The sequence below is a fragment of the Bufo gargarizans genome, unplaced genomic scaffold (genome assembly GCF_014858855.1).
Source record: "Bufo gargarizans isolate SCDJY-AF-19 unplaced genomic scaffold, ASM1485885v1 original_scaffold_1918_pilon, whole genome shotgun sequence".
Lineage (NCBI taxonomy): Eukaryota > Metazoa > Chordata > Amphibia > Anura > Bufonidae > Bufo > Bufo gargarizans.
In genome coordinates this window covers 66,308-78,286 of record NW_025334568.1, presented here as the reverse complement: position 1 = coordinate 78,286, position 11,979 = coordinate 66,308, and the positions used below count along the sequence as shown (strand labels likewise).

Here is an 11,979-nt window from a genome sequence, read left to right as displayed (position 1 = left end):
TTAAGAAAGCCATGGAAATACTGAAAGACAAGGCGAGCAAAACCTTCTCTGCCATCAGAAGGCGTCTGTATCACCTTAAAGCACCAGTGACCGTCTGGCTTACAATCCTTGACACCATCATCGCCCCAATCCTCCTGTATGGCAGCGAAGTCTGGGGCCCAGACACATACCCAGACCGGGCAAAGTGGGACTCTGGGCCAACCGAACTATTCCACCTAGAACTCTGCAAACACCTTCTCCAGGTCCACAGGGGCACCTCAAACAGCTCCTGTCGAGCAGAACTGGGCAGATTCCCACTCTACTTTGCTTTCCAGTAGAGGGCGCCATCATTCAGAGCCCATCTGCATAGCAGCAGTCCCAGCTCCTACCACCACAAGGCCTTGCTGCACCAAGAAGCCCCAGAAAGACAAAGCACCCCGCAACAAGTCACCCAAACCCAGCCTGCCCAATCCACCAACCAATATAGCCTGACAAAGGGCGGAATCCAGAGGACGATACACAAGGACTAAGAGGAGTATATTAGCGTCTGGAAAAACGACATAAGAACATCCCAGAAGCTGACAGTATACCAGAGCCTGCAGAGGGAGCACAAACTGCCCCATATCTGGAGAAATTCCCCAACCCCAGAGACCGACAGATCCTGAGCCGCTACAGACTGAGCGCCCACAGCCTGCTCATTGAATCCGGGCGTCACCGACAGAGGTACATGCCCAGGGAGAGCAGACTGTGCCAGCAGTGCCACCAGGAGACCGTGGAGGATGAGGCTCATTTCCTGCTGTGGTGCCCCAAATACTCAGCAGTGAGAGAGACTGACTTCAGGAGACTGTCTGATCTCTGCCCAGACTTCACCTCCATGGAGGAGGAAGAGAGACTCTCCATACTGCTGGGGGAAGAGGAGAACACAGCGGCCACAGCAGCACAATATATTACTGCCTGCCATAGACTGAGAGGAGCCTGATATATCATGGACTCCTATATCCCCACCCTGGAGGTTTCCCCACCCCCAACACTACCCAATTATTTACCACTTGCTTTGGCAATGCTAAAATGTATTTAGTCCTGCCAATAAAGCTGATTTGATTTGATAGATAGATAGCTAGATAGATAATAGATAGATAGATAGCTAAGAGATAGATAGATAGATAGATAATAGATAGTTAATAGAGATAGATAGATAAATAGATATGAGATAGATAGATAAATAAGAGATAGATAGATAATAGATAGATAGATAAGAGATAGATAGATGATAGATAGATAGATAGATAGATAGATAGATAGATAGATAGGAGATAGATAGATAGATAGATAGATAGATAGATAGATAGATAGATAGATATTAGATAGATAGATATGAGATAGATAGATAGATATGAGATAGATAGATAGATAGATAGATAGATAATAGATAGATAGATAGATAAATAAGAGATAGATAGATAATAGATAGATAGATAAGAGATAGATAGATGATAGATAGATAGATAGATAGATAGATAGATAGATAGATAGATAGATAGATAGGAGATAGATAGATAATAGATAGATAGATGGATAGATAGATAGATAGGAGATAGATAGATAGATAGATAGATAGATAGATAGATAGATGGATAGATAATAGATAGATAGCTAGATAGATAGATAGATAGATATGAGATAGATAGATAGATAGATAATAGATAGATAGATAGATAGATAAGAGATAGATAGATATATAGATAATAGATAGTTAATAGAGATAGATAATAGATAGATAGATAGATAGATAGATAGGAGATAGATAGATAGGAGATAGATAATAGATAGATAGATAGATAATAGATAGATAGATAGATAAGAGATAGATAGATAGATAAGAGATAGATAGATAGATAGATAGATAGATATTAGATAGATAGATAGATAGATAGATAGATAGATATGAGATAGATAGATAGATAGATAGATAAGAGATAGATAGATAAGAGATAGATAGATAGATAGATAGATAGATAGATAGATGATAGATAGATAGATAATAGATAGCTAATAGATAGATAGATAATAGATAGATAATAGATAGATAGATAGATAGATAGATAAGAGATAGATAGATAAGAGATAGATAGATAGATAGATAGATAGATAGATAGATAGATATGAGATAGATGGATAGATAGATATGAGATAGATGGATAGATAATAGATAGATAGATAGATAGATAGATAATAGATAGATAGATATTAGATAGATAGATAATAGATAGATAGATAGATAGATAATAGATAGATAGATAAGAGATAGATAATAGATAGATAGATAGATGATAGATAGATAGATGATAGATAGATAGATAGATAGATAGATAGATAAGAGATAGATAGATAGATAGATAGATATATAAGAGATAGATAGATAGGAGATAGATAGATAGATAGATAGATAAGAGATAGATAGATAGATATGAGATAGATGGATAGATAATAGATAGATAGATAGATAGATAGATAGATAATAGATAGATAGATATTAGATAGATAGATAGATAGATAGATAGATAGATATGAGATAGATAGATAATAGATAGATAGATAGATAGATAGATATGAGATAGATAGATAATAGATAGATAGATAGATAGATAGATAGATAAGAGATAGACCTTTTGCTTTGTAGTCTCATCTTTCTTTTTGTCACCAACAGCTGCAATTGTTGCGAAGTACTGGATGACACGTTTCGTGTTCACGGTCTTGCCGGCACCGGATTCTCCACTGGGTTTAAAAAGTCAAAATAACTTAAATAAAAGAACTTTAGTGAGTTAAAAAAAATGGATTACATAGATATCCCGGTGCTCTAGCATTTCAGTATGGGGGGTAGTATTTCTCCTTGTGGAGAGCGCCTAGTAGGAGTAAGGCATTGTATAGGCCATGCAATGTAATTTAGCATGCTTTCCAAAAAGAAAAGAAAGCTGAGCCCCTGATGCCACCAGATGTAAGCCAGCTCCTCATCTGCAGAACTCCTCATCAGTGAAGAGCAGAGAGAGCTGGGTGAGAGGCCTAGGTCAGGATACAGGGGGTGCTAGTTCTCCCTATGGAGAGCATGGTATCATAGGTATCAGAACAATCAGTAAGCAGCTTTCATATTTATTTCAAGGTGAAGTAAAAATATGGTTTGATTGGTTGCTATAAAGCCCAGTATCCCTATGATAACACTTCCTATTCCTGCAGTCTGACACCAGTAATATCATGGGGACACCACATTCTTTTCAATGGCACACTAAGAAAAACTGAACAGTACATACGTGATCAGGATGGACTGGTTTTCGCGATCTGCCGAGAAAAAAAGAGACAACTCATTCATTGATGAAAATGGAGAGTCCTAGGGCTGGTCACATTAGTCAAACATGCTACCTGTGGGTCATGTGACTATCTTTGATCCCAAATATGAGTTAGACATACTGGGGTCTAACCTCTGTTGGATTGAGAATTATCCTCCAACTGGATGGTCGACCTCCAAAGACTGGAACAGCTATCAGACCTAGCAGAACAATTTGACCATAAATGGTTAGCCAAAAGTTCTGACATGAGAAATCTAGCCAGGGGCGTAGCTTTAGGAGGTGCAGAGATAGCAGTCACTACCAGGCCCAGCAGCCTGAGGGGGCCCAAAGACCCTTGTGCCACATAAGAAGACACCGGTATTATAGAAAGTGCATGCTGGTCAAGATACACCTCTAGCTGGTGGGAAGAGGCTTGGTCAAGAATTTGGCATGGTGGTTGCCATTTTAATTTTTGCCTCAGGCAGCGCAAAGTCTATGTGCTTCTCTGCCAAGCATTGAGGGAAGAAAGGCCCAAGGTGAAGCCTCTTGCACCAGGGCTCACGAGCCTTTAGCTACTCCCCTGGATCCAGCCCAACCCTTTCTACATCCATCCAATTGGTTCTCCACTCATAATTGAATAGCTGGTCCATAATATTGGTACTTCAACCAAGTTCTCCGGAATCAGTTGATAGATAACCTCCAAAAGGGACCAATGTGTTCTCTAGAGACATCTCTACAAGTCCTGGACTGCCTGTGTGATCACCACGGGGGATCGATGAGTAGCTTACCAGTCAACATGAACTGATAGGCGTTATCAGAGATGGAGAAGATGTGTGGTGGGGCCTCCTGACGCTTTTTGCCTCGGTAAGCATCGACAACTTCAGGGTTGTAAACAGGCAGCCACTTGTAGGGGTTCACGGTGACACAAAACAGACCGGAATATGTCTGGAAAGAAACAGGAAAAAAGATTGTGATCAAAATGACCCATGATATGCCCTGAAAGTATTATGGGGTCAGAAATTCTCTGTTGAGACCTCATAAACACAAAGCTCCTGCCGATGCACTGAGATATCATAGAGACCAGATGTTCCACTCATTAACATTGTAGCCATTATGAGGCCACTCGTGGACTGTTACATTAGTTGCTATGGAGACTCAGTGTATGATTCTGGGTGTTGAACAGGTAATTTCATGAACAACAAAAAGGTCTTCTTACACCCAACCCCATTCCACGACATGTAGCACTGGAGAAGAAGCGTACTTACGTAGATCATCCAGGCTGCGTAACGCTCTTTGAGGTTATACAGGACGGCCGGCTCGTTCAGGTGAGTCATCATCGCCATGTCTTCAATTTTATCATATTTAGGGGGGTTCATGGGGAAAATTTGGTCATCCTTCACTGTTACAGACTGAGGACAACAAGTAAGGATAAATATTGTCATTATCCTGTACCCCAAGTGTCAGCGTCATTATCCTGTACCCCGAGTGTCAGCGTCATTATCCTGTACCCCAAGTGTCAGCGTCATTATCCTGTACCCCGAGTGTCAGTGTCATTATCCTGTACCCCAAGTGTCTGTGTCATTATCCTGTACCCCAAGTGTCTGTGTCATTATCCTGTACCCCGAGTGTCAGTGTCATCATCCTGTACCCCGAGTGTCAGTGTCATTATCCTGTACCCCGAGTGTCAGTGTCATTATCCTGTACCCCGAGTGTCTGTGTCATTATCCTGTACCCCAAGTGTCTGTGTCATTATCCTGTACCCTAAGTTTTAGCGTGTCATAATCCTGTACCCCAAGTGTCAGTGTCATTATCCTGTACCCCGAGTGTCAGTGTCATTATCCTGTACCCCGAGTGTCAGCGTCATTATCCTGTACCCCAAGTGTCAGCGTCATTATCCTGTACCCCGAGTGTCAGCGTCATTATCCTGTACCCCGTGTGTCAGTGTCATTATCCTGTACCCCAAGTGTCAGTGTCATTATCCTGTACCCCGAGTGTCAGCGTCATTATCCTGTACCCCAAGTGTCAGCGTCATTATCCTGTACCCCAAGTGTCAGTGTCATTATCCTGTACCCCGAGTGTCAGTGTCATTATCCTGTACCCCGAGTGTCAGCGTCATTATCCTGTACCCCCAGTGTCAGCGTCATTATCCTGTACCCCGAGTGTCAGCGTCATTATCCTGTACCCCGAGTGTCAGCGTCATAATCCTGTACCCCAAGTGTCAGTGTCATTATCCTGTACCCCGAGTGTCAGCGTCAAAATCCTGTACCCCGAGTGTCAGTGTCATTATCCTGTACCCCGAGTGTCAGTGTCATTATCCTGTACCCCGAGTGTCAGTGTCATTATCCTGTACCCCAAGTGTCAGTGTCATTATCCTGTACCCCGAGTGTCAGCGTCATTATCCTGTACCCCGAGTGTCAGTGTCATTATCCTGTACCCCAAGTGTCAGCGTCATTATCCTGTACCCCGAGTGTCAGCGTCATTATCCTGTACCCCGAGTGTCAGCATCATTATCCTGTACCCCAAGTGTCACTATCCTGTACCCCAAGTGTCAGTGTCATTATTCTGTACCCCCAGTGTCAGTGTCATTATCCTGTACCCGGAGTGTCAGCATCATTATCCTGTACCCCAAGTGTCAGTGTCATTATCCTGTACCCCGAGTGTCAGCGTCATTATCCTGTACCCCAAGTGTCAGCGTCATTATCCTGTACCCCAAGTGTCAGTGTCATTATCCTGTACCCCGAGTGTCAGCGTCATTATCCTGTACCCCGAGTGTCAGTGTCATTATCCTGTACCCCAAGTGTCAGCGTCATTATCCTGTACCCCGAGTGTCAGCGTCATTATCCTGTACCCCGAGTGTCAGCATCATTATCCTGTACCCCAAGTGTCACTATCCTGTACCCCAAGTGTCAGTGTCATTATTCTGTACCCCCAGTGTCAGTGTCATTATCCTGTACCCGGAGTGTCAGCATCATTATCCTGTACCCCAAGTGTCAGTGTCATTATCCTGTACCCTGAGTGTCAGTGTCATTATCCTGTACCCCGAGTGTCAGCGTCATTATCCTGTACCCCCAGTGTCAGCGTCATTATCCTGTACCCCGAGTGTCAGCGTCATTATCCTGTACCCCGAGTGTCAGCGTCATTATCCTGTACCCCGAATGTCAGCGTCATTATCCTGTACCCCAAGTGTCAGCGTCATTATCCTGTACCCCGAGTGTCAGCGTCATTATCCTGTACCCCAAGTGTCAGCGTCATTATCCTGTACCCCAAGTGTCAGTGTCATTATCCTGTACCCCGAGTGTCAGCGTCATTATCCTTTACCCCAAGTGTCGGCGTCATTATCCTGTACCCCAAGTGTCAGTGTCATTATCGTGTACCCCAAGTGTCAGCATCATTATCCTGTACCCCAAGTGTCAGTGTCATTATCCTGTACCCCGAGTGTCAGTGTCATTATCCTGTACCCCAAGTGTCAGTGTTCCATACCGGCTATGAGTCTCTCATGGATTTTTCGCACACTTACCTCCCCTTTCTCTGTTTTTACGGTGGCTTTGCCCCCTTCCTTACTGGTTAGTGTGCCCTTCACATAGGATTCCTTGGTATCCACCACAAACACAGACGTCTTTGCATCAAACGGTTTGTTCTGGGCCTCAATCCTCTCCTTCTCATTTTTCCTGAGGAAGTGAGCCGCCACCCCAAAAACCGCCATCTCCGCATCCGAACTCATGGTTGCGGTTTACAGGAGACTGCTTAGTGATGAAGCAGGTATGTGAATCCCTGAGTGAAGAATTAAGAGGAAGGAGATGAGCACATCACATACTGCTCTATGGGCTGGAAGTTATTAGGTGTGCATCAACATCTGGCCTTCAGAAGAGGTTGTCTACAAAGAGTGCTCCCTACTGACCATGGGCTTTGTCTGGTATTGCCAAATTCACTTGGATGAAGCTGAACTATAATACCAGACACAGCCCAATAACCCCAGTCGCTAGTCTCCACTAGGTGTCCGAGGCTTTGGTGCCTTGGGCCACCGGGGCTGTTTGCCCCAGTCCACTTAATGGCCCAGTGCAGTAACTGGATGGCACAGAATAAAACCTAGCATTGATCTATGGAGAAGCTGAGCAGGTCTGCATGATAGATATTGTCTGGGAGACTAATGGCCGATCTCTATGGTCAGGCAAACAATGGCGAAAACTGTAATTGACCAAAGAGAGCAGAGGCCGGGTGTCATATTCCAGGGCAAGAGGAATATATGGCTGAAAGCGATCAGATGTGAGCTCCATCCATCCAGCCACCTCAGACTGAAAAGTCCCTTCCCATATCTTCTTAGATTGGCAGAACCAGAGAAGAAATAATCCTCTGAAGTCTGCCCGCTCGGAATGTGTCAGCTGTCAGGGGTCGGCTATCCTCCAGGCCCCTACCCATTCAGCTGGCTTTAATAAAAATTCCCAACCCATACCCAACGCACACATGTCTATAGTCATATACATCTATAGTCATATACATCTATAGTCATACACATCTATAGTCACACACATCTATAGTCACACACATCTATAGTCACACACATCTATAGTCACACATCTATAGTCACACATCTATAGTCACACATCTATAGTCACACATATGTTCTCATGTGCACCTCCCTCCTCTACAAATATCAGCTGTTTGTCCTGAGGAAACAGGATATCATCCTATATCTTACCTCTGATGATTTCAGTTGAGAAGAGGACTGGGCAATCCTGAGAATATAAAGAGAATAATTAAGAGATACAATGTATCCCAGATTATATCATGGAGTCCTGGAGGGATTCAATGTATCCCAGGGTATGTAGCAGCATCCTAGAGAGATACAGTGTATCCCATAGTATATAATGGAGTGCTACGGAGATGCAATGTATCCCAGAGTATACAGGTGAAACTCGAAACATTAGAATATCGTGCAAGTTCATTTATTTCAGTAATGCAATTTAAAATTAGAATTTTGCGAAAATGTTCAATATTCTTGGCTCAAAGTGTCAGCCTGTAGTCAGCTAATTAATCCGTACCCCCTGAGCAAAGGGGACCTCAGATTCTGACTTTGGGGTTTCATAAGCTGTAAGCCATAATAATCCAGATTATACAAAATAAAGGCTTAAAATTCCTTGCTTTGCCTATAATGACTCTATCTCATATGTTAGCTTCACCTTTTAGGTTGCATTACTGAAATAAACAAACTTTGCACGATATTCAAATTTTTGGAGTTTCACCTGTACATGGAGTCCTAGAGAGATACAATGTATCCCAGAGTATATAACAGCATCCTAGAGAGATACAATGTATCCCAGAGTATATAACAGCATCCTAGAGAGATACAATGTATCCCAGAGTATATAACAGCATCCTAGAGAGATACAATGTATCCCAGAGTATATAACAGCATCCTAGAGAGATACAATGTATTCCAGGGTATATAACAGCATCCTAGAGAGATACAATGTATTCCATGGTATATAACAGCATCCTAGAGAGATACAATGTATCCCAGGGTATATGACAGCATCCTAGAAAGATACAATGTATCCCAGAGTATATAACAGCATCCTAGAGAGATACAATGTATCCCAGAGTATATAACAGCCTCCTAGAGAGATACAATGTATCCCAGGGTATATGACAGCATCCTAGAGAGATACAATGTATCCCAGAGTATATAACAGCATCCTAGAGAGATACAATGTATCCCAGGGTATATAACAGCATCCTAGAGAGATACAATGTATCCCAGAGTATATAACAGCATCCTAGAGAGATACAATGTATCCCAGAGTATATAACAGCATCCTAGAGAGATACAATGTATTCCAGGGTATATAACAGCATCCTAGAGAGATACAATGTATTCCAGGGTATATAACAGCATCCTAGAGAGATACAATGTATTCCAGGGTATATAACAGCATCCTAGAGAGATACAATGTATTCCAGGGTATATAACAGCATCCTAGAGAGATACAATGTATTCCAGGGTATATGACAGCATCCTAGAGAGATACAATGTATTCCAGAGTATGTAACAGCATCCTAGAGAGATACAATGTATCCCAGAGTATATAACAGCATCCTAGAGAGATACAATGTATCCCAGAGTATATAACAGCATCCTAGAGAGATACAATGTATCCCAGAGTATATAACAGCATCCTAGAGAGATACAATGTATCCCAGAGTATATAACAGCATCCTAGAGAGATACAATGTATTCCAGGGTATATAACAGCATCCTAGAGAGATACAATGTATTCCATGGTATATAACAGCATCCTAGAGAGATACAATGTATCCCAGGGTATATGACAGCATCCTAGAAAGATACAATGTATCCCAGAGTATATAACAGCATCCTAGAGAGATACAATGTATCCCAGAGTATATAACAGCCTCCTAGAGAGATACAATGTATCCCAGGGTATATGACAGCATCCTAGAGAGATACAATGTATCCCAGAGTATATAACAGCATCCTAGAGAGATACAATGTATTCCAGGGTATATAACAGCATCCTAGAGAGATACAATGTATTCCAGGGTATATAACAGCATCCTAGAGAGATACAATGTATTCCAGGGTATATAACAGCATCCTAGAGAGATACAATGTATTCCAGGGTATATAACAGCATCCTAGAGAGATACAATGTATCCCAGAGTATATAACAGCATCCTAGAGAGATACAATGTATCCCAGAGTATATAACAGCATCCTAGAGAGATACAATGTATCCCAGAGTATATAACAGCATCCTAGAGAGATACAATGTATCCCAGAGTATATAATAGCATCCTAGAGAGATACAATGTATTCCAGAGTATATAACAGCATCCTAGAGAGATACAATGTATCCCAGAGTATATAACAGCATCCTAGAGAGATACAATGTATCCCAGGGTATATGACAGCATCCTAGAGAGATACAATGTATCCCAGGGTATATAACAGCATCCTAGAGAGATACAATGTATTCCAGGGTATATAACAGCATCCTAGAGAGATACAATGTATTCCAGGGTATATAACAGCATCCTAGAGAGATACAATGTATTCCAGGGTATATAACAGCATCCTAGAGAGATACAATGTATTCCAGGGTATATAACAGCATCCTAGAGAGATACAATGTATTCCAGGGTATATGACAGCATCCTAGAGAGATACAATGTATTCCAGAGTATGTAACAGCATCCTAGAGAGATACAATGTATCCCAGAGTATATAACAGCATCCTAGAGAGATACAATGTATTCCAGGGTATATAACAGCATCCTAGAGAGATACAATGTATTCCAGGGTATATGACAGCATCCTAGAGAGATACAATGTATTCCAGGGTATATAACAGCATCCTAGAGGGATACAATGCATTCCAGAGTATATAACAGCATCCTAGACAGATACAATGTATGCCATAGTATATAACAGCATTCTAGAGGGACACAATGTATTCCAGAGGATATAATGGAGTCTTAGAGAGATACAATGTATCACAGGGTATATAACAGCATCCTAGAGAGATACAATGTATTCCAGGGTATATAACAGCATCCTAGAGAGATACAATGTATTCCATGGTATATAACAGCATCCTAGAGAGATACAATGTATCCCAGGGTATATCATGGAGTCCTACAGAGATACAATGTATCCCAGAGTATATAATGGAGTCCTACAGAGATACAATGTATCCCAGAGTATATGGCAGCATCCTAGAGAGATACAATGTATCCCAGAGTATATGGCAGCATCCTAGAGAGATACAATGTATCCCAGAATATATCATGGAGTCCTAGAGAGATACAATGTATCCCAAAGTAAATAATGGAGTCCTACAGAGATAAAATGTATCCCAGAGTATATAACAGCATCCTAGAGGGATACAATGTATCCAAGAGTATATAACAGCCTCCTAGAGAGATACAATGTATCCCAGAGTATATAATGGAGTCATACAGAGATACAATGTATCCCAGAGTATATAACAGCCTCCTAGAGATATACAATGTATCCCAGAGTATATAACAGCCTCCTAGAGAGATACAATGTATCCCAGAGTATATAATGGAGTCCTACAGAGATACAATGTATCCCAGGGTATATGGCAGCATCCTAGAGAGATACAATGTATGCCATAGTAAAATACAGCATCCGAGAGGTATCCGGCATCTCTCCTGCTCATCACCTACCTGGATGTCAGTACAGGAAGGACACGGAGCGCTGACATGAGCCTCTGATCTTTTTATAAGTGAGGGGCTTTGTGATATGATAGGGATCATCCTCCCCCCATTCTTAAAAAGGTCAAAACAATTTAGGCCCCGTTCCCCATCGCCATCCCTTGTGAATGTTATACAGCCCGGTTATATTTAGAAATGATTTTTTTCATGGCCCTATCTGAAGTTATCCCCTAAAAATAATTCCACAAGGTGAACCTCAAGGGAGAGCGACGATTGTGCCCTTTGCAAGACCGTCGTGGCGAATCCTTGTGTTGAATCTGGGCCCATAGTCTACATAGTTGTGTAACCAGATACATTACAATTATGTGGAGCACAAGGCGGCGGACCTCCTCAGCCCCGGGACTCCGCAAACGACTCTGTGCAGCCCAGAAAAAGGGCGTCTGGACTCCAGGGCTTCATCTGTGGAGGAGCCTTGATCACA

The 11,979-nt window shown here is 42.2% G+C and overlaps 1 protein-coding gene across 1 annotated transcript; it reads right to left on the bottom strand.

The window, feature by feature from the left end:
• Window positions 1-2,577: 2,577 nt before the first annotated feature.
• On the bottom strand, window positions 2,578-11,624 carry LOC122923787 (myosin-4-like; the record flags this gene model as incomplete). Its single annotated transcript, XM_044274627.1, has 7 exons — window positions 11,511-11,624; window positions 7,996-8,032; window positions 6,817-7,070; window positions 4,565-4,708; window positions 4,088-4,244; window positions 3,285-3,312; window positions 2,578-2,754 (listed from the first exon to the last, which is right to left on the bottom strand). Coding segments are annotated over exons 3-7 (710 nt in total), but the record flags the coding sequence as incomplete, so codon positions are not given.
• Between the last annotated feature and the right edge of the window lie 355 nt (window positions 11,625-11,979).